The 24,163-nt window shown below is 37.8% G+C and overlaps 1 protein-coding gene across 19 annotated transcripts in view; it reads left to right on the plus strand.

The window, feature by feature from the left end:
* The window catches only part of ANK2 (ankyrin 2), a 469,556-nt gene that overhangs the window by 123,731 nt on the left and 321,662 nt on the right, over positions 1–24,163 (plus strand). For 17 of the 19 annotated variants that reach the window (XM_053703565.1, XM_053703570.1, XM_053703571.1 and 14 more), the window contains exon 1: positions 9,061–9,351. The exons of 1 other annotated variant lie outside the window; for it this stretch is intronic. In XM_053703565.1, the coding sequence (XP_053559540.1) occupies positions 9,226–9,351 (126 nt within the window). In that variant the 5' untranslated portion in view covers positions 9,061–9,225. Of the gene's footprint in view, positions 1–9,053; positions 9,352–24,163 lie in introns of those variants that run through there. One more of the 19 variants, XM_053703580.1, reaches the window with a different exon arrangement.

Here is a 24,163-nt window from a genome sequence, read left to right on the forward strand (position 1 = left end):
AAATGTCTACGGTATTTTAGGCAAGCTTTTTTCTGAAATTCCCAGTAGTAAAGGGGTTTAAAAATTATATGATATATGGCAAGGTGTTTGACTGGAATGGGCTAAGGTGTGTGTGTGTATATGTGTGTGTGTGTGTGTGTGTGTGTATATATATACAGGGAGTGCAGAATTATTAGGCAAATGAGTATTTTGACCACATCATCCTCTTTATGCATGTTGTCTTACTCCAAGCTGTATAGGCTCGAAGCCTACTACCAATTAAGCATATTAGGTGATGTGCATCTCTGTAATGAGAAGGGGTGTGGTCTAATGACATCAACACCCTATATCAGGTGTGCATAATTATTCTGCAACTTCCTTTCCTTTGGCAAAATGGGTCAAAAGAAGGACTTGACAGGCTCAGAAAAGTCAAAAATAGTGAGATATTTTGCAGAGGGATGCAGCACTCTTAAAATTGCAAAGCTTCTGAAGCGTGATCATCGAACAATCAAGCGTTTCATTCAAAATAGTCAACAGGGTCGCAAGAAGCGTGTGGAAAAACCAAGGCACAAAATAACTGCCCATGAACTGAGAAAAGTCAAGCGTGCAGCTGCCAAGATGCCACTTGCCACCAGTTTGGCCATATTTCAGAGCTGCAACATCACTGGAGTGCCCAAAAGCACAAGGTGTGCAATACTCAGAGACATGGCCAAGGTAAGAAAGGCTGAAAGACGACCACCACTGAACAAGACACACAAGCTGAAACGTCAAGACTGGGCCAAGAAATATCTCAAGACTGATTTTTCTAAGGTTTTATGGAATGATGAAATGAGAGTGAGTCTTGATGGGCCAGATGGATGGGCCCGTGGCTGGTTTGGTAAAGGGCAGAGAGCTTCAGTCCGACTCAGACGCCAGCAAGGTGGAGGTGGAGTACTGGTTTGGGCTGGTATCATCAAAGATGAGCTTGTGGGGCCTTTTCGGGGATGGAGTCAAGCTCAACTCCCAGTCCTACTGCCAGTTTCTGGAAGACACCTTCTTCAAGCAGTGCTTCTTCAAGCAGTGGTACAGGAAGAAGTCTGCATCCTTCAAGAAAAACATGATTTTCATGCAGGACAATGCTCCATCACACGCGTCCAAGTACTCCACAGCGTGGCTGGCAAGAAAGGGTATAAAAGATGAAAATCTAATGATATGGCCAATGGCCTCCTTGTTCACCTGATCTGAACCCCATTGAGAACCTGTGGTCCATCATAAAATGTGAGATTTACAAGGAGGGAAAACAGTACACCTCTCTGAACAGTGTCTGGGAGGCTGTGGTTGCTGCTGCACGCAATGTTGATGGTGAACAGATCAAAACACTGACAGAATCCATGGATGGCAGGCTTTTGAGTGTCCTTGCAAAGAAAGGTGGCTATAATGGTCACTGATTTGTTTTTTGTTTTGTTTTTGAATGTCAGAAATGTATATTTGTGAATGATGAGATGTTATATTGGCTTCACTGGTAAAAATAAATAATTGAAATGGGTATATATTTGTTTTTTGTTAAGTTGTCTAATAATTATGCACAGTAATATTCAACTGCACACACAGATATCCCCCTAAATAGCTATAACTAAAAACAAACTAAAAACTACTTCCAAAACTATTCAGCTTTGATATTAATGAGTTTTTTGGGTTCATTGAGAACATGGTTGTTGTTCAATAATAAAATTAATCCTCAAAAATACAATTTGCCTAATAATTCTGCACTCCCTGTATATATATATATATATATATATATATATATGTGTGTATGTATATGTGTATATAAGTATGCATGTGTGCACATACTTATGTACAAATGCATACACATATATTCATATATATGTATGTGTGTGTATATATACACACACATTTGAGAGCTTTCAAGTCAAAACAATGGTAGCACCATTAAAAAGAAATAAAAAAAAATAGAGATAGTTGAAATAGCATTCACTATTGTTTATATATATATATATATATATATATATATATATATATATATATATATATATATATATATATATATATAATATATAATATATATATATATGAAATCATACACACACACAGGGGGGATTGACACACATCCACTTGCAATTAAATGAACTATTTTTAAATGCTGCAAAAAATCCCTAAGCGTTTATATTAAAATTGGGATATAAGTCATACAATATAGCCATATTCTGCTTAGCCAGTCACCAAATTACAAGGTGACCCAATCCTGACTGATCCTAACACTATAGTACTTTGCCTTTATGGGCTGAATCATTCCTGTTTTTGTCTTTATAATAGAATTAGACTCCAGTCTGCCCTGGACGAGGTGGAGCGTAGAGGGAAGGGGCCTCTGACCCATGGGAGGAGACAGTCCCCATGACGTTAAAGGGGTGGGGCTGTAAGGTAGCGGCCATATTTATTATTACAAATTAAGGACAGGCAGCAAGTTGAGCAGCTCCGTATAAGTTAATTCAGCATGGAAGTTGAGGAGCACTCAATCGGATCAGGGAATTAGCGGAAAAAAGGGATCTGGCTGGATTCATGACCAGCTAGCTTCTGTTATCCCCGTTGCGGCTGTGATGCAGCATCGAGAGGAGGAAGCTACCAGGCAACGGCCAGTACGACAATCTCGCCCACCTAGATGGCTCAGCCCCAAGTTGAGCCAGGTAGCCACTAGAAAAAAGAGAAGCCAGGTTGGCGATGTGGGGAGAGGAATTCGTTGTGGTCAAGCAGTGGTTCCAGAGATCCAGACGGTGGTGTCGCATGCAGGGACAGCTCTATTGGTGGTGGAAGCGGATGTGTATTCGGTACAGGAGGCGACCGGAGAAGGTGAAACAAGATAGCAGGACCTTACACACGGTCCAGATGGGCCTGAGGGGGACCAGATAACGGCTGTTAGCCCTGAATTAATAGACAGCTTTATTGAGCCTGAAGGGGGGTAGTGTAGATCAGGAGCATGTAAGCCACGATTCCCTCCCCTGGTAGGGACATGGAGTTACCTAATGTATTGCACCCTGGGAGTCCTGTTGGGGTAGGGGTCCTGATAAGGTGGTAGGAGTACAACATCAGCAAGTTTCAGTGGTTCTGAGGCATGGGGGTGCTAGTGGGAAGCCCCCCTTTTACTGTCAGAGATGGCCTTTTGGAAGGGATGTTAGTAGGGCAGGTTATGGTGCAAGGGCATCTAGGGGTTTTAGAGCTAGGGGACAATCTTCTTCTGTTTTTCCCAGGGTTAAGGCCATAATAGAAGGGGTGTTAGGAGGATGGGCATGTCTAGACCCAGTTTAGAGGAAATGATCATTGAGTCCTTCTCCAGCCCTTCAGATGGAGAAGAATTTGTTCCACCTTCCACCCAGTTAAACAATAAGGGCAAGTCTGGGCATGCCCCCCCAAGGGATAGTGGTTGTTCTGAGGGGGGTAGGAGGATTGTGAATGTAGCCGTTTCTAAAATGGATGGAGAGGAGGCGGATGCTTTCAGCCTGACTGATTCATTGATGGATTCAATTAGATTGGACCACCGATGACGGCGCTTATTTAGGCGTGTGATTCAGCAGCCAGTGAATCAGACACGCCTCAACACTTTTGAGAACAGGTCGGTGCTATTCTACTCGGACAATATGGGGGTTGTCTCTGCGATTAACACTTTAACAGCTTCTTCACCTCCGGTCATCAGATTACTGAGGGTGTTTGTTTTACAATGCATGCGTCTGAATGTAATGGTGAGAGCAAAACATATAGCAGGGGTTGATAACTCAGTAGCTGATGCCCTCTCTCGATTTCAGTGGCAACGTTTTTGGGAGCTGGCACCTCAGGCGGACAAGATGGGGAAGTTCTTTCCCGTGAGGTTGTGGGACCTTGGTACGGAGGACTAGCAAATCTTGTTAGGTCTTCCTTAGCAAAGAACACATGGTCGGCATATGCTAAAGTCTGGGCTGAATGGGAGTTGTTACTGGCTGAGAGTGGCCTGGTGGATGGTGACAGCGCCTGTGTGGGCGCTACAATGGCTCTGGAAGTGGGGAGGTTGTGGATTGTCTTCATCTATGGTTGATAAAAAGTTGGCAGCACTAGCATTTAGTTTTAAGTTATTAAAGGGACAGTATACACTCATTTTCATATAACTGCATGTAATAGACACTACTATAAAGAATAAGATGCACAGATACTGATATAAAAATCCAGTATAAAATGGTTTAAAAACATACTTAGAAGCTTTCAGTTTAACTTTGTTGAAAAGGTTGCTGGAAAGCCCACTGCAAGTGGGAAATAAGACACTCCCCCCTCCCCCTTCTTTTGCATATGAAAAGACCCTTTACACAAACAGGAGCAAGCTGGAGAAGGTAGTTGACGGTATTCACATAAATCAAATTGGGTGGATTAGTGCGCGCTAAAGGAAGGTATTGCTAAACACTACTCTAAAGATACAATCTCTGTATGTATCAAATACAAGTTAATAACCAAATAGTGAAGCCAAAGCTTCAAGATAGAGAAAGTGCGCTAACAAGCTGAAAGTATACACACCATATAAGGAATTGAAGTGAAAATTTAATAAACATATAGAATAAGATACACAAATATATACACTAAAAATAGGGACGTCTCCCTGTAATGTAAATAAAACTAGGAAAAAATCTAATGAAAAAACAGGTTAAAAACCTATAAATGATGAATAATGCAGATACTAATTGATAATCTATGACATAAAAAAGATATAGCATAAAAATGATAATTAAAAGATATGGCATAACAGTGATATCATAAAATAAAACTTAAAAGACAAGCACCAAGTTCATATGTATCAACACAGTGCAGGTGGGCCGTATGCAAATGAATGCCGATATTGGAACAGTGGAAAGAAAATAACGGCTTGTACCACAAATAGATACAGTTTACTGTACCGTAAGTCAAGAGAGTGTTCAGAGGGTGTTACCGAGGAGAAGAAATCCTTCGGTCAAGGCTTGGACCGCAGCTGCAGTAACTGCCGTTCCTGGAGATAGAAGTGTGCAAACCTCTGCACATGTGAGTCGGCGTCTGACGTCACAGGCTTACAGGTGTTACTCGCTGCTCCAGCAGCGTAAAGGAAAAGCAGCTGATTGCTGTGTCCTGGTGGGAACTTTCTGTGAAGGCAGTCTTGATAAAGCCCAAGGGAGGGCGAAACACGTCGCTTGCATTTGTGACACTGTGACACTGTGACTTTTGAAACAGCAAGGGATATTTCAGTACAGCCCTGACTGCAACTTAAAAACCCCGGGTTACCAGCATCTTTGAATATCCCAAGGTGAGGGATAACTTGTGCCCCACTATTGTATTGGATCATTAAACATACCTACAGCAGCCAAGTCTGCCTTCACAGAAAGTTCCCACCAGGACACAGCAATCAGCTGCTTTTCCTTACGCTGCTGGAGCAGCGAGTAACACCCTGAGAGGAGCCGATGAGAAGCCTGTGACGTCAGACGCCGACTCACATGTGCAGAGGTTTGCACACTTCTATCTCCAGGAACGGCAGTTACTGCAGCTGTGGGTCCAAGCCTTGACCGAAGGATTTCTTCTCCTCGGTAACACCCTCTGAACACTCTCTTGACTTACGGTACAGTAAACTGTATCTATTTGTGGTACAAGCCGTTATTTTCTTTCCACTGTTCCAATATCGGCATTCATTTGCATACGGCCACCTGCACTGTGTTGATACATATGAACTTGGTGCTTGTCTTTTAAGTTTTATTTTATGATATCACTGTTATGCCATATCTTTTAATTATCATTTTTATGCTATATCTTTTTTATGTCATAGATTATCAATTAGTATCTGCATTATTCATCATTTATAGGTTTTAACCTGTTTTTTCATTAGGATTTTTTCCTAGTTTTATTTACATTACAGGGAGACGTCCCTATTTTTTAGTGTATATATTTGTGTATCTTATTCTATATGTTTATTAAATTTTCACTTCAATTCCTTATATGGTGTGTATACTTTCAGCTTGTTAGCGCACTTTCTCTATCTTGAAGCTTTGGCTTCACTATTTGGGTATTCACATAAACCTTTGGGGCTTGGTTAGGAGTCTGAAAATCAGAGCAATGTTATTTAAAAATAAGCAAAACTATACATTTTTAAAAAAAACAAACTTTATGGGCTTTATAAACAGATCATCTACAAAACATTTATGCAAAGAAAAAATGAGTGTATAATGGCCCTTTAAACGTTACAGATTTGACTAAATTGTTTTGCGTTAAGCAAATTGTTAAAGGGATAAAAAAAGGGGCAGGGTGCCAGAGGGATGGACGGCGTCCGGTTACCTTTTCCTTATTGGTTAGGTTACTGGAAGTCTTGCCAGCAGTGTGTGTAGATGATTATGAAGTATCCTTGTTCACGGCTACCTACGTGTTGGCCTTTTTTGGGGTATTTCAAATTTCCGAATTGGTTAGTTGTAATAAATGGTCTTAAGGGGGATTGGGAGTTCCTGATGTGGTGGTTACGGACTCACAAGTGTCCATTTACATCAGAAAGTAAAAAACTGACCAGTTGGGGAAGTCTGTGGTTTTATTCCCAACGGGGGTCACAGTTTGCCCTTGTATTGCAGTGAGTAGCTATTTACGTAGAAGGCCGCAAGTTGGGGGTCTTTGTTCATTCACAAGAGTGGTTGTGCTTTATCTCAATTTCAGTTCAGAGCGGTATTTACTAGGGCATTGGGGAGTTGGGTTTAAACGCAGACGATTTTGGATCACATTCCTTCAGAATTGGGGCAGCCACTGAGGCGGCTGTGCTGGGGCTGAGTGAGGACATTATTAAGGGGTTGGGAAGGTGGAAATCTTCCAAGTTTCATTCTTATGTATGTCCACATTTGAGTGTTTAAGTTGTTTCAGTTGTTCATGGTTATGTTTTTCTTGTTGTAGGTCCTGTATGCGTTTGGGTGGTCATTTATTTATTGGGCCAAGAAAACTTCGGCAGTCAAGACAAATGGTTTACAGTTGGGTTTTGATAGACAGAAAGTTATCGTCAATTGGTTTGGAGTACGGGGCCTAAAATGGGACCAGGTTCTGAGGATGGTCGTTGATTACGCCAGATGTTATTCTCCTCCAGATATTCTGGTGGTTCATGCGGGAGGTAACGACCTAGGTTTTTTACCTCAAAGGGAACTAGTACGCAGGATCAAGAGAGATTTGGCTAATTTAACTATTGCCTGGTCAGATATTGTTCCTAGACTGGTATGGGAAGCAGCTTGGAATCACGACCAGTTGAATAATAGTCGGAAAAAAGTGAATAAGTTGGTTGCAGCCTTTATGCGTAGAATAAGTGGGGTAGTTGTTCACCACAATGACCTGGAGGATGTGGGAAGTGGCGAGTTTTATTTAAAGGATGGAGTACACCTTAATTTTTTCAGACTGAAGCCGTTTATCTTGGGGCTCCAAGAGGCCTTGGAGGGTTTGGTGTGAGGGGTGGCGGGTCTGGGCTGTCAGTCATTCCAGCCTATGGCGGTGTTAGTCCCCTCACGTAAGCATGTTGACTACGGCCATAAACGAATGGGTTAACCTCCCCACGGGGTGGGAGAGCAGGTTAAGTAACTTCTTGGACACAGGGTTCCTTGGAGCTACGGGGAAAATAACTGACTTATTTTAAGTCCAGGTAATAAAGTACGGCCTGGTCAACAAGTAAATGGAGGATGAAGATTTAAAATGGAACTAGCATTTCAGAGGTGTGTTCTAGCTAATTCCAGTTAAGATAAGTTATGTGGTTATAAAGAGTTATTTATTTATTTATGTTTTATTGAAATGGTTATTTAATAAAAGGCTGTGGCCAAAATTTACCAAAGAACAAGTCTCAGTGTATTTATTTATAATAAATGGTTAATGGTAAACAATGCTTATAAGGGGACGATATTTGGACAACTCAAGGGGTCATTGGCTTTCTATACAACTCCAGTGTCATGAGTACACTTGAGCTTGGGTGGGGTGCTTTAACCAATGAAAGATGGTTAGTCTCCCTTTTTTTTAATACAAATCCACAAGGTTTGATTTAGCACACCTTACAAAAATACAGTTTAAATGAGACCAAATAGTTACACAAAACAGGGGTTATTGGTGCACATCCACTTGCAAAAAAAAATCAAAAAACATTTGATTCTGAAGTCACAAACCCCCATTTTTCAGTTCTTCGCCATATGCAACTTTGAAAAATATTTCACAGAAAGCATTAATTTGCATATCTGGTGATGTCACAGAAAGTGCCGTAACCTTATAGGCATTAATTTGAACATCTGGTGATGTCACAGTAAGTGCTATAACACTATACATTTATTTGCATAACTGGTGATGTCACAAAGTGCTATAACACTGTATGCATTCATTTGCATATTTGGTGATGTCATAGAAAGTGTCCTCACAGAAATAAAAAATAGGTTTATCCATGTTAAATTTAAATTTGTTAATTAAAGATGGTTTTGTTTTGATAATATATTATTTTGATTTGTTGCTCAATGATTTTGAGGATAAGATTCAAGAACATCTAAATATTTTTATTATTAAATTATATATTCCATTATCATATCAGTGTTTTCAATATGACATAACCACATAGTATGATAGATATGACAAATGTAAACCTGCTGCAGATTTCTCCTCACACACAAAGAGATTTTTTTTTAAAAATGTTTTAATATATTGTGAGTTTACTGATCCCATAGTCTGGTCTGGGTAACCCACCTCAAATAGTGTGTAACATTATCTCTTAGTGTGACTTAACAGCTCTGACATAAAGAAGTTGTAACCTATACAAAATTGCTCAGAACATAAAACTCCTGTGATGTTATCACTAGATTTGTAATTTCTAAAGTATCTAATATATCAATTGCATTCATTACATAAGCAGATAGATAGCATAGAGTATAAAAATCAAAACATGGCACACAGTGTGTAATTCAATAGCGCTCACATGCACAGTACAGGCATTTCACACTGCCGGAGCTCTACTCTGAGTGCTACGAATGCTGTACTGGAAAGCAACCCCCCTAGTTCCATTTACATGCATAACTGGCCTAGTAGGTGTAAAAATAGACAGGCAGTGCCTGAATTGGAAATGGACACTGCCTGATGTCTGCAGTTGCTGAGAATGAATTCTGAGAGAGTTCGGTCAGCAGAGACATAGGGTTTTTGTGTGATATTCTGCACAGAGAAGACTCTCTGGATTTGTGGCCGGCCATAGTGGCTATTAAGACACATATATAGTGGTGCAGAATAGTTATGGGAAATGCACCACTTTGTCAGGCCTGCCATACAGACAAAATAATTGGAAACATCCAAGAACTGGATAAAACAACTGATTACTACGGCTACCTCAGTGATGCAAGCACAGAGCATGAAGTTCTGGTGAGTGTAACTGTATATTAATGCAGGTGGAATCCTGAAGAATTACTTCACATTGTGGAAGGAAGGATATATTGATGCATTGAATATGAGCACTGTAGTTTTGTGGTTTTAAGGTACCAGCTGAATTGCAGTGAGTAACACAGTTGTTTATATATATATATATATATATATATATATATATATATATATTATATATATATATATATATATATATATATTTATATGTGTGTGTGTATATATATATACATACATATACATACACACACAGACATATATAATATATATATATATATATATATATATTATAATATATATATATATATATATATATATATATTTATAATATATATATATATATATATGTCTGTGTGGTGTATGTATATGTATGTATATATATATATATTATATATATATATATATATATATATATTAGTACACCATTAAATGGAAATGATGACTTATAATTTCCTTGACTGCATTCATGTGTACTACAATTTTCTTAATTGTTACTTTACCTTTTTAATCTGTCTAAAAAGGAATATTGCATTGTAAAATATTCATATTGCGTCATTTTATATTAGAGATTTATAATTCCATCTTGGTGTTCTGAGGACCCCTCAATAATTCTTGCAGACTCAGCTACCATTAAGTATAAAAGTGATAACAAAAAAAAAACAGATACATACTGCATGTAGGCATGGCACTTTTAAGTCTACATAAAGAGGTCACAATTGTGTCTAAATATGCCTTTAAAGGGATAGTATAGTCAAAATTAAACTTTTATAATTCAGATAGGAAATGCAATTTTTAGCAACTTTATAATTTACTCCTATTATCAATTTGTCTTTGTTCTCTTGGTATCTTTATTTTAAAAAGCTGTCATGTAAAGCTTAGAATCCGGCCCATGTTTGGTTCAGGAACTAGGTAGTGCTTGCTGATTGGTGCACCTAAATATTCTCGCTGTGTCCCAAATTTAAAATAGACATTAGATACTTTCCTGTGTAGTTAAATCTACTGCAATATATCACTTAACTATTGGAAAAAAATGTCTTTCTTTTCAAATGTTTTCTAATCTAGTTCACTGTGCAATATCTTGCAGTGCGGTTTATCAATCAGTATTATTTTGAAGATATCTTCATCACATCACCAGTGTTTTAAAGAGGAAATATAATCATGAGAACATTTAGCCAATATGATGCAGGGATGTTTTTGAGAGTGCTGAAAGAATGATGCATAGTCATGGTATATTTCCTCTGTGCCCCCATTCAGCTAGAAAAGTGGACAAGAATAAAATGTATAGATGGGTGTGAAGCCCGTCATTATAACGCACTGCCTATGTCTTTGCAGAACCTTTATTTAGTCCATATCTTTTTAGGGCACCTGCCTACTTTAAAAGCCTGAAGGCAGGTGCTGTCACATGAGATGAATAAATGGTCTTTCTTTTTGGAACATTGGAGTGTAGGGTCCATCTGCACTGCACATTGAATAATGAAACCTTTGAAGTGGGTATGGATACTGATCATACTGACACCTAGATGTGGGAAGAAGGCGGCTTCTTCTGCCATTCGGATATTTTCAGAGCCACATTAAATCTTGTGAAAGGACAACACAATACGATCTGGATTTGCACAGATCATAGTTTGTTGCATTTTCACAAAAAGAAAAAAAAAGAGCAAATGGCACCTTCTTTCGTTTTCAGTTTCTAACAAGCATCCGAATGCTAATGTGTATATTTATGTATGTCTATGTTAAAGCCCTGTCTTTTTTCAAACACCTGAGACCTCATATCTTTGAGCCCTTATAACGTTTTTGTGCAATATTTTTTTAAATACTTTTTTTAAAAATAATTTTTTATTAAGGTTCACCAAACAGTACAAAACAGACAGATTTCAATATGAGACACTGATGCAAAAATACAAAATTACATACAATAAGAAATGCTTAGCACCATAGCTTACTACAATTCACGTCTGTTAGTACAACATAAAGAAGCCTCCTAGCTGATAGTGAGGGCCACATTTGTTCCCTTCCAAAACCTAAAATTAATAGAAGGCGCATTGTAAATAGAGGACCACTTTTGGATCCCATCTGGTGGTAGAACCTTATATTTTTATTTTTATATATTAAGGAAACCTGATAGGCCACTTATGGGACATATACTCAACATAATAAAAATTGTAATTAGCAAAACAACCTGTAGGTTCCAGACAATGATTTCTCAATAATGAGACATATAAAATAATCACTAAAAATAGAGTTGCACATGTATGAATACAGAAAAATCTTATGTATAAGACATTCCTGATGGATCAGGGCTTACTCGACTAATACTGCTGTATTAAAACAATATCCTTTGTATCCCCCAAGACCTAGTAAATAGAGTAATAGGTGAGGAAAGGGGGTTAAGACAAGGTCTTATAGAGGTCCCTGCAAAGTGCATATATAACATAAACCAGTAGCTTATAAGAATACCGATTAGGTTTAGGACATCATTAAGAATATAAGGTATGTAGAATAAAATAGCAGAGTCATCTTAAGGTGGAAATCAGTACAAAAGAGAGCTACAGTGAAGATCACCAACCTCAGTAGACTTTTATCTAGTGCAACTTTAGAAATCACCACTGAGAGTCTGGAATACGCAAATCTGCAACAGCTACAGTATATATACTTTTTTATGTCAAATGAGAAAATAGGGTACAAAATTATTATGGATTGCTGTTCTGGTACTAAAAGTATAGTTGTCCACCACCAAATGGCACAGAAATTATAGCTACACATAAGCTAATATAGAATAAAAATCTTTTTGCTTTGAATGGCAACTAAGCGCTAAATACATGTAATAAGCTAGATAGCGTGTATTGAGCCCTTGTAAATATCACAGCCGAGATATACCCCGGACAGAGATTGTAGCCTGCCATAGTTACTGCTGTGTGTAAATGAGGAGAGGTAAATCCCTGCAACAAACAGGAAGTAGCTAAGAAGTGTAGATATAAAGTACTACAGTTGTAATGGCTAATATCGAGGTGTGATAAGCAGGGGTAGGCTATACATAAAAACACACAGCTATCGCACATTCTCTTACAGAACTAGATGATTTAACCCTAATATGACATAAACAAGAAAGTAATGTTAGAGGAAAACTCTGAAAAATAACACACATGCAACAGATATTGAATACTTAGTCAGAATGACAAGCTAAATTAGCATAATATCTAACTGGATATCAAACCCTTTATACATCAGGATGAACTATAATGGGATACCAATCAGATATAAAGTAATTGTACTAATCGTTGCTTGTAAAGACCTAAGTCTCTATCCAGCTTTGGAACCCATCTCAAGTATTGTATGAAACCATACTAACGATGCAAGTATTATAGCCTCCCCAGCTTTCTAAACATTTGAGTCGCTGTAATAGACAAAGATATAGAGGGTGACTTAATGGTAAGCTTTTTGCTCAAATAGTATGTCCAAGTCAGCCTCCAAATTTCATAACAGCTCAGCCCACACCTCGTCTGTTGTGAGGATTAGCGTATAACTGGTCTAAAGTTCCCATTGTCTCACAGTAGGGCAAAGATGGATACCTGCAGATGGGGCAAGGACTAGTTGAGTCCCCCCATATCGACATCTGGCCCAAGTGTCCCTTGCAATGTCCAGGAAAGGTTTTGCATCCTCCACTGGGCTCGGTTGGGAGTAAAATGTTGCGGGCAAGCTCCGCTGTTGCTGCAAGTCAGCCACAAGTGCAGGAATCTTTATGATCCAATCATACGCCCCTGTGTCTAGTTGCATCCTGGCCTCTTCATGGGCATCTAGATGATCTAAGTCCCCCTCTGAAGGACCGGCCGCATCCCCCAGAAACGGTACCAAAGTATAAAGTGAGGATCCCATGTAGGCTGCAATTTGCGGGCACTTCACAACCTTCGCCTCAGTAAGCTGGGTCGTAGCAGAATATAGGTTTCCACCCCGGATTGCCATCTCCAGTTTAGAAATAGCCCTCTCCATATGTGTGCGTTCCATGAGGGACACAAGGCGTCTAATCTGCTGCACAACTTATGCTCGAGATCAAGAAGCAGGTCTCTTATGGTATGATAAACATCCCCCATGATCAGATCTTATTGCAGGTTAGGGTAAGATTCCAGATGAATGCAGAGGTACAGTGCTTACTCTGCTTACCCGGTTCCCCGGGGGGGGGTGCTGAGTACTCTTTCCTGGTAGGCTGCCAAGAGATCTCTGCGGTCCAGTCTGGGAAGCCCCGTCTTTGCAATATATATATAGACCAGTCCAGCATGCTGCTGGGTACACAAAATCTTGATTACAAGGCGGATTGTAGATCTTTTTTTACAGAGCTCCCAGTTTAGCGGCCATCTTAGGCCACGGCCCGGACACCTTATAAATACTTTTTATCAGATGGTGTTATTATGAGGGTAATAGTACTTTGTAATTTATTTTTTATGTGTTTTGCACCACTTTTTTGTTTTGCGAAACATTTAACCAGAGCTCTGAGGACACTCTATCCAGACGCACGTTAACTTCAATTGCGCTCTAGAGATTGCATTTACTTTTGACTTGTAATACGAGCGAAAAACCCGTCACTTGCAAACAGCGCGATAAACCCCTTTTCGCTCGTGCGTAACTATTAGCGTTGCATTCGTAATCTGGCCCCTAATGTCTTACATTCACATTCTGTATCTTTTTAGAGGATGCTGGAAGTACTGGTATTTTTTATATTAAATGTTTGGTTGTGTTTGAGATATTAAATGATCGTTATATTGCTTAGTTATATTGCTCTGATCAGACTTGACTTGAAGACTTTACTGCGAGTCTGGTGATGTATGATCAGACAAAGCAGTTTAAGTTTGTGGCACATATTAGTGCCAAGCTTCTCTGAATAAAAGGGTCTTTAGAGAACATTTAAAGATATGAAGATCAAGGGACAGTATGAGAGAGCATGGAAAGAATGTTCACAGAGTAGTCCCAGCAAGGGAGAAGTCTTGTAGGTGGGTGTGGAATAGGAATGTACAACATATTATATGAATGGTATAACAAATGCTCCCCTGACCTCCAATCATTTTTTTTTCCATACTGCAGATGCTTTGTATGTTAAATTCTGTTTTGTAGTATTGTAGTTAACTTTAAAACTTTTCATAGAATTTTTTTTTGGGAATCAGCATTTGAATGTAAAATGTAAATATATCACTGTTATAGTGTGTTTGTGAGAATAAACATTCAAGTGGTTTTTTTCACTTCTTCAGTTTTTTCAGCAAATCTAATCTATAATTTATCAAATTATTACAATGTTTTTAAATAAACAAGGTCCCAGGATTCCATTAACATTTGAAATTAATTTAGAATCCATGAAAGTGGCCAATATTTTCTACAAACAAATTTGCTGAAATTTTTGTACATCTTTAGACTGTGACAAGGTGATTGTGTTAGGAGAGACAATAAATTTGACGTCTGATTTAAGGGAATAAACTGCTTTTACTAGTTTTAATACAGGTAAATGTAAATACTTTTAAACATCAGAAAGCAGTGTAAAACATGTAATGCTAAGGAGTACAACCACATTTGCTGTGATAAATATTATTTTTTAATGATATTAATAGTTTTACCATAGGGCATTGAGATAAAATAGACACCAGAAAAAAAAAGAAAAATCATGGATGATATGATAGGACATTATAATTGTATTGAATTAACAAAAGCAAAACAAATTGTGAGCAAAATATAATTGAAAAAGAATGTGAGACTAAAAATTAATAGGAAACATAAACCTGAATTGTGCAGATGTTAATTTTTAAACCTGTGTACATTTTTCGTTTATACATTTTTTTTCATATGATTGCATGAAAATGTATGCAATAAAAAAAGTAAAGCAGATCGATCACCCTTCTAATTAAGATTCTATCTGAAGATGAGGTATTATTTGCTATGCAGAAATTGCTGAGAATGCAGCTTAGCTGCATATTCAGCTGGTAATATCAGTTCTATTTTTTTTTTCTTTTCATAAGCAGTCTTGGTGTGAGCAAGTTATCACATATGAAAAACAACATAATGCTGCAGTATACCCCAAGTATATTGTTACTACTGAGTTTGGGCTAGATTACAAGTGATTGTTATTTATTACTCTCGCTTGTGCATTAACTGTGCTAAACTTCTTTTTGCACGAGCCGTGTACCACGCGTATTACAAGTTTAACGTAAAAAGGTTTTCGCTCTCGCGCTATCCGATGCACGCAAAAAGCTGAAGTTTTAATATGAAGGCCACGTTAACGTACTCCCCCATAGACTTACGTGGAGCTAAAAAAAACAAAAAAAAACCTAACACCAACAAGTCACGCAAACCCAATTGCATTTTCTCAAGTGCATTAACCTGACATGAAATATGAATATTTCAAATTCCAATGTTCTTCACATAGAAGAAAATATGACCAGTACCTTTAGAAAGGGCGAGGATCAAGGGGCTAGATTACGAGTGAGGCACAAACTGTTTTGCGCAAGCAATATCGTAATATCAGCGCAATTAAAAATGCTCGCGAAAAGACAAGTTGAGCAAAATGTGCAATCGCCATTTACGCTTCAATCCTTACCGCAATCTCAGAGCTATGGTTAACTGTTTTCAGAAACAAAACATTTGCACAAAACACTTAAAAAAATAATTACAAAGTACAGTTACACTCATATTAATACTGTCTAATAAAATATATTTAAAAAAAAATATTGCACAAAAAAGTTATAAGAGCTCAAATATTTGAGATCTCTGGTGTTAGAAAAAAAAAAGCAGGCAAAGAACTTTAACATAGAGATAGATACAACATAAATATATATGTACACATATATAGACATATATAGAAGTGCATTAGAGCCCTTTGCCATTAAGTAGATGAAAAGATGTAAAAACATATATTGTCAATTTAATAATGATTTAAACTATGTATTTTACTGTAAATATTTGACATTTTATTTGTATGATGATTGGTAGGTTTTTTTTTCAACAAAATTGTTTGCGCTATTCGGCTTACCGCTAGCGCAAAATACGTTTTTTTGGAACTTGTAATACGAACACAACCCGACTAGTGCAAAAAGCTTAACTCTAGTGGCGTTTTCGCGATCGCAAAAAAAAAAAATACCGTGCCACTTGTAATCTAGCTCACAGTGTGCTCCTATTAGGCTTATTTTATTATAAACAAGCCAATGATTAATCAAGAAAAAGGCATATTACTCATAAAATAAACTTTTTTATTATAGAACAATTTATTTTTTACTGTTATTTCCCTTTCCCTAATATTTTATAACCACTAACAAAAAAAAATCTTTAAAAAAAATGTGCATTGACAGGTCTTTCATTCTTGCACAAATACTATGGGACCGAATTATCAAGCGGCGGGCGGACATGATTCACTGTGGCGAATTATATCCGCACGACATAGCTAAATGGTGAAATGCTTGTGCAATGCCGCCCCCTGCACATTCACTGCCAATCGGCCGCTAGCAGGGGGTGTCAATCATCCTGATGCTGTCCGTCACCTGAGAGGTGGATGAGTTAAGGTGCAGCAGTCGTACGACCGCTGCTTCTTAACTTAAGTTTCCGGCAAGTCAGAAACTTCAGGGGTAGATTGCAGCATCTGCTGCCTAATAAATCTACCCCTATTTGTTTATTTTGTTTGTTCCTTTAGGTTCCGTCACCAAATTGCTCACACATATTTATTTATTTAGTTTACAGTTCAGAACAGACATAATATTCAGTGTACACATTTTGGGAAAAAGTAGATAGAACACTACTTCCATTACTGTCAATATTTTTTTAAATTTAGGCCTAGATATTTTTAATTTTAAGAAAGGTATTGTCCACTTTATGGTCTGACCTCTGGTTAATTGCGCTTAGCGCAAAGTGCTCCTGCGAGCTTGTGGGAGCATTAACCAGCCACTTGTAATGGCTGGATATTTAACGTGTGCTCGTAAACGGGCAAATTTGCCCCTTTACGGGTGCACGTTAAAATAGCACTCCACTTGTAATCTAGCCCTTAATATTTTATATGTTGAGTGAGATTTTTTTTTTCTGGCCTTTGCCAGCCATTTAATATTATAATGGAAAAGCAAGTGTTTTTGGATGAAGCCGTTGTTAATGTAGGTTAAATATAGACATAAGACACTGATATTGCTAAAATTTATGGCAGAAACGGTTCCCAAGATTGAAGATTTCATTTTGAGAGATGTGGACCTTTTAAATTACCATTAACAGCTTTAGTTTCTGGGAATCGTTAAATATTTAATTTTCCAAATGACTAAAAAAGTAATTTTCCAACAACTAAACATGATGCGCTTGTGATATGTATAATAAAATTCAAAATAATACAAACGTATTTAAATAGACATGTTGCTTTATTTATGATGTTTCTCTGCTGAGCATATTTGTAAAACAAATTTGCTTTTAATATATTACATGTAAGATTTGTTGTTGCAGTGGCAGCAAAATATATCTTCCTATAATTTCCAAAGTGGTGCAGGTGTAATAGAATGTTACTATCCTTCATCACATAATTTAATTGAATGTATTTGTGAATTTTATTGTTAGAGTGGTACCACATCATTATGCATATATTTACTGTACAACCACACTGCACTGCCTAACCACACAACTGCCGCTCACTGTATAATTTCTATTTTTCGGACCATTCTCTGTAAACTCAACAGATGGTTGTGCGTGAAAATCCCAGTAGATCAGCAGTTTTTTTAAAATACTCAGACCAGCCGTCTGGCACCAACAACCATGCCACGATCAAAGTTCCTTAATTCCCCTTTCTTCCCAATTCTGATGCTCGGTTTGAACTTCAGCGAGTCGTCTTCACAACGTCTAGATGCCTAAATGCATTTAGTTGCTGTCATGTGATTGGCTGATTAGCAATTTGTGTTACCAAGCAATTAAACAGGTGTACCTAATAAAGTGGCCGGTGAGTGTACATTCATTGTTTTGCTTCTTTTGATGTAAAATGGTTCTTGCTCCACTCTCACCAGAGATTGCAGTGCATAACATGTACTTAAGTATACACAAAATAAAAGAAGCACATAGGCAAGCAATTAAAGAACATTAGCATGTTAACACCTTAGAATGTACCTTTCACACCGCCATGTTCTGTCAAAAACTCCAAGTCAACAAAATTCTCCAATTACATCACTTCTGGTGACTCTCCCATTTTTACTATTTGTTATTGCCTCTGTTAAGGGGGTGCCCCGCCGATCTTCTTGGATCCACCCCAAGTGAACCTTGGGGAATGAGGTTTACAAGGGGGGCTTCACCTGCCTTGAACCCCCCAGGCGGAGGCAAAAATAGATAGTGAAGATAGACGCTAATGCTGAGTTACAGTGCCTATCTGATTGGCCCGTGTCTTTGAGAGGGACACGATGCACAACCAATTAGATGTGTAATTTGAGACTTGACCGGACGCCTAGCCCCTAGATACCAGCAATCTCTCTTTGAATAAGATAAATGGCACCTTCAGATGTACATTTTGGATTTGTGTGAGTCTCGCCAGTGAGGTACAACCATATTCCTCTGGGCACATCAGGCAATGAGTCCATGACTGGTTTCCTACCATCAGCATTAGGGTGACTAATTTCTAAAGGTGATGAGTACTGTACACACAAAGTGAGAAGCAGGAAACCAGACGTGGACAGTTGCCCGATGTGCCTAGAGGAATATTGCGGCACCTCACTGACAAGGCTCAGTTCAGAGGGGGATTGCCTGATTTTTCAGGGCTGGAATAATATTCTGCAAGAAAGTTCCTCTTTGTAAAAGGCACATTCTTGGCAGAAAGAAGCAGCTAATGGTGTTGTGACTAATAAGATATTTGTTTTTGTTTGTTCCCTGGTTTAGTGCTTCTTGTGTATGTATGTATGTTGTTGTTTGTATGACCCAGCTTATATACTGTATCTATATTTAAAACATAGGGTACTAATAAAAGATAAAATAATCACACTGCTTTTGAACTATAAAACCTTGCAGATTTTGTTATCGAAATGGCAGCTTAAAATATTTTATTAAATGTATTTACACACAATGCAAATCCAGTTCTGTAATGAAATCCTCTCTTAGTTTTAACAAATCAGTAAAGATGAGCACCAAAAGGAAGGAGTGGAAAGAATAAATACATTTTATTGAAATGCTAAAACTTTATATAAGGCAAACAAATGAAATAAACACATTTGTTTACTACAAAACATTCACATGTTAGTTTAAGACATTGTCACACAGACACACTCACACACACACACACACAGACATACACACATACACACACACACATACATATACACACACAGACACACACACACATACATATACACACACACACACATACATACATATACACACACACACACACACACACACACACACATACAGACACACACATACATATACACACACAGACACACACACATACATATACACACACAGACACACACACACATACAGACACACACATACATATACACACACAGACACACACACATACATATACACACACAGACACACACATACATATACACACAGAGACACACATACACACACACACATACACACATATATATATAAAATACAACAATTATACATTGTTTGTTTTGTAATCTAATTTTTTTCCCCAAAATATAAAAGGCTCCTTTACTAACCTAATATTACGTTGTGTTATTTTGCATAGATATTTGCACATTTAGAGTAATGGATTCTCTGTTCTTTGGACTGTTTGCAAGTTATAACAAGTCACATATGCCCTTCAGCTTTTTTTAACAAATCAGTAAAGATGAGCACCAAAAGGAAGGAGTGGGAAGAATAAATACATTTTATTGAAATGCTAAAACTTTATATAAGGCAAACAAATGAAATAAACACATTTGTTTACTACAAAACATTCACATGTTAGTTTAAGACATTGTCACACAGACACACTCACACACACACACACACAGACATACACACATACACACACACACATACATATACACACACAGACACACACACACATACATATACACACACACACACATACATACATATACACACACACACACATACAGACACACACACATACAGACACACACATACATATACACACAGACACACACACATACATATACACACACAGACACACACACACATACAGACACACACATACATATACACACACAGACACACACACATACATATACACACACAGACACACACATACATATACACACAGAGACACACATACACACACACACACATACAGACACACACACATACACACATATATATATAAAATACAACAATTATACATTGTTTGTTTTGTAATCTAATTTTTTTCCCCAAAATATAAAAGGCTCCTTTACTAACCTAATATTACGTTGTGTTATTTTGCATAGATATTTGCACATTTAGAGTAATGGATTCTCTGTTCTTTGGACTGTTTGCAAGTTATAACAAGTCACATATGCCCTTCAGCTACTAGTTCTGTTTACTTATTAAATCCTCTATGCCCTGTTGCTAAACCTTTCCATAAAATCAGGAACCAACTGGCATGAATAAGTCTGTACTTGTTGAAGCTAGGTGAGAATTTAGTAGGAGTACTGCACTTTGCACAATTTTGAAACAAATACTATGTGACTTTGTACAACAAAAATATTGTGCAGCTGTATTGCAGGAACTATCATTTAAGGGACTTAAAGGGACAGTCTACCATAGAATTGTTATAGTTTTAAAAGATAGATAATCCCTTTATTACCTATTCCCCAGTTTTGCATAACCAACACAGTTATAGTAATACACTTTTTACCTGTGTGATTACCTTGTATCTAGGAACCTTCTTCCAGCCCCTGATCACATGACTGTGACTGTTTATTATCTATTGTCTTGCATGTAGCATTGTTTTGTGCTAAATCTTAAATAACTCCCTGTGCCTGAACACAGTGTTATCTATATGGCCCACGTGTACTTTCTGTCTCTTTGTGCTGAAAAGGAATTTAAAAAGCCTGTGATAAGAGGCAGCCCTCAAAGACTTAGAAATTAGCATATGAACCTACCTATGCTTAGTTTAAACTAAGAATACCAAGAGAAAAAAGCAAATTTGATGATCAAAGTAAATTGGAAAGTTGATTAACGTCCTATCTGAATAATGAAAGTTTCATTTATACTAGACTGTCCCTTTAAAACCCAGAGCATATAATTCTAAACAACTTACCATTTTACTTCTATTATCAAATTTTCTTTATTTTCTTGTTATCATTTGTTAAAAAGCAGGAAGGTAAGCTCAGGAGTGTGCACGTGTCTGCAGTACTATATGACATTAGTTTTGCAACAATGATATACATTAGAAAGAGCACTAGATGGCAGCACTAATCCTGTGATGTAGTGCTCCAGACATGTGCACACTATGGGGCCGATTTATCAAGGGCCGAATGCCCCCTGATGCCCCTGTTTCCGTGCGAGCCTTCAGGATCGCCGGAAACAGCAGTTATGAAGCAGCGGTCTTAAGACCACTGCTCCATAACTGGTCCGCTGCCTCTGAGGTGCAGTCTGCAATCTGCCTGATCCTATACGATCAAGTTGATTGACACCCCTTGCTAGCGGCCGATTGGCCGTGAATCTGCAGGGGGCCGCATTGCACAAGCATTTCACCAGAACTGCTTGTGCAATGTTAAATGCTGAAAGTGTATGCTGTCGGCATTCAGCGATGTCTGTTAGACATGATACGCTACAGCCCCTATCTATCTAGATATCTCTTCAACAGAAAATAACAAGAGAACAAAGCAAATTTGATAATAGAAGTAAATTGGAAACTTTTTAAAACATGTATGCTCTGTCTGAATCTTGTAAGAAAAGTTTTGGGTTAAGGAGGGAACTGTAAGCAAAGTATAAAATAAACGTTTTTCTTTTCTGTGGGGGATGGTGTGAATGATGGTCTGTGTATAAAATTTTGAAATTATATGGATGCACCAGTGTTTCCTAGCAAATGAGTTTTGCAGTATGAGTAAAAAAGCAGCGTTAAGCCTCATAATGCTGCTTTTTTACTACCGTTGCTATTACGAGTCTTGTAGGTACAGCTGTCCCGCATACTTTTTTGGCCTTATCGCAAATCAACTTACGCAATTTGCGTATAGTCTTTTTTCAGTGGGACTTCTATAGCGCCGGTATTACAAGTTTTTTTTTTTTAGGCCAGAAAGGGAGCAGTACACCCTCTACTTCCAAGATTCGTAACGCATTCTAAAGTCAGTAGTTATGAGTTTTACATAAAACTCATAACTAAAGTGCTAAAAAGTACACTAACACCCATAAACTACCTATTAACCCCTAAACCAAGGCCCTCCCGCATCGCAAACACTAAAATAAAATTATTAACCCCTAATCTGCCGCTCCTGACATCGACGCCACTAGAATAAACATATTAACCCCTAAACCGTCGCTCTGCGCATCGTAAACATTAGTTAAATATTATTAACCTCTAATCTGCTGTATTGTGCACACTAAACTCTGAAGTGCATGATATAGTTTGTCAAAAAGACAACAATATCACTGCTCTGTCAATGTGGGCCATTCTGTCACAGATACAAGATGGCGTTGTCCATTGTGAAAATTAACATCACTAATCAGCACTTTTGAAGGGTTCAAATAAGAGAACGGCATTGAAGAGCACTGCAGACACAACAGTTGCAGGGTGAATAGTAACAATGTTACTGTAGTTGTACCCAGCGGTTTAATGTCCCTTTAAGAAACAATTGAGATTTCAGTGAGCTTTGCTGAAAGGGACTCATTGAATGATAGAGGTAATTCACAGACTATAGTTTGGATAGTCTGGAGATATAAATGTTAATAACTCTATACCACTAATTTAATAGTGTCACTCATTATCTCATCTACATTAGATGCAATCAGATAATTACTCACACACATCAGCACTCACACTCCACAGATCAGAACTCACACTCACACAGATCAGAATTCACACTCACAAAGATCAGCACTCACATACACAAACAAACTCATTTTGATGGTCACAAAATGAGCTTCAGGAAAGAGATACAAAAGTCCATGTTTTCTTTATATGCACAAGAGTGATGACATATGAATAGGCTGACCAAAGTGCCGCTTTAAGAAGGGACACATATGAAAAATACATATGTTAGGGTTCTTATACAAAACATTTCTTTAAACAGCCCTAAAAACAGCCCTGGGATATGTATGTTTCATATGTGTCCCTTTTTAAAGCGGCAATATGGTCACCCTACATATGAATGATTGGAAATCTACATTATGGTTGGCAAACCTAGGCTCTGAAGCGAAAAAAATTATAATATATATATATACTTTGAGTAAGGAAGGAGCTGAAACGCGTTAGCCCATTGCTGCTGTGGATCTCTTTGTTTTTACATTGTTACCGGATGTTTCCTGATCTTAACATTTGTGAATAAACGCTATGTTTTAATTTTTTGCCTGTTGCCCCGCCGAGCTTTTTTTCTTTTGGTTGATCTGGATATACTGTGCATAATATGCTAGAGATTCTGAAATGGTTAAATCTCAGTATCCTGTGTGCTCAGAACACGGTGGGTGTACTGCAGTACTGAATACGCACTGCTTCTGCTGCTAATCTGAGCTATTGCTGTCTAACTTCAGTGAGGCTGATGACACATCATTGCAGATTCCTGCTAATTTTTTCTGTAGATGTTTAAAGCAGCAGTGTTATTTGCTCCACAACCTTTAGATCTAGAGTTTCTCCTCTGTAAAATTTGTCGTCTGCACCATTCATTTGTATTTGCCTGGAAACCAATCCTTTGAAAATGAA

This window comes from Bombina bombina, chromosome 2 (assembly GCF_027579735.1).
Source record: "Bombina bombina isolate aBomBom1 chromosome 2, aBomBom1.pri, whole genome shotgun sequence".
Taxonomy (NCBI): domain Eukaryota; kingdom Metazoa; phylum Chordata; class Amphibia; order Anura; family Bombinatoridae; genus Bombina; species Bombina bombina.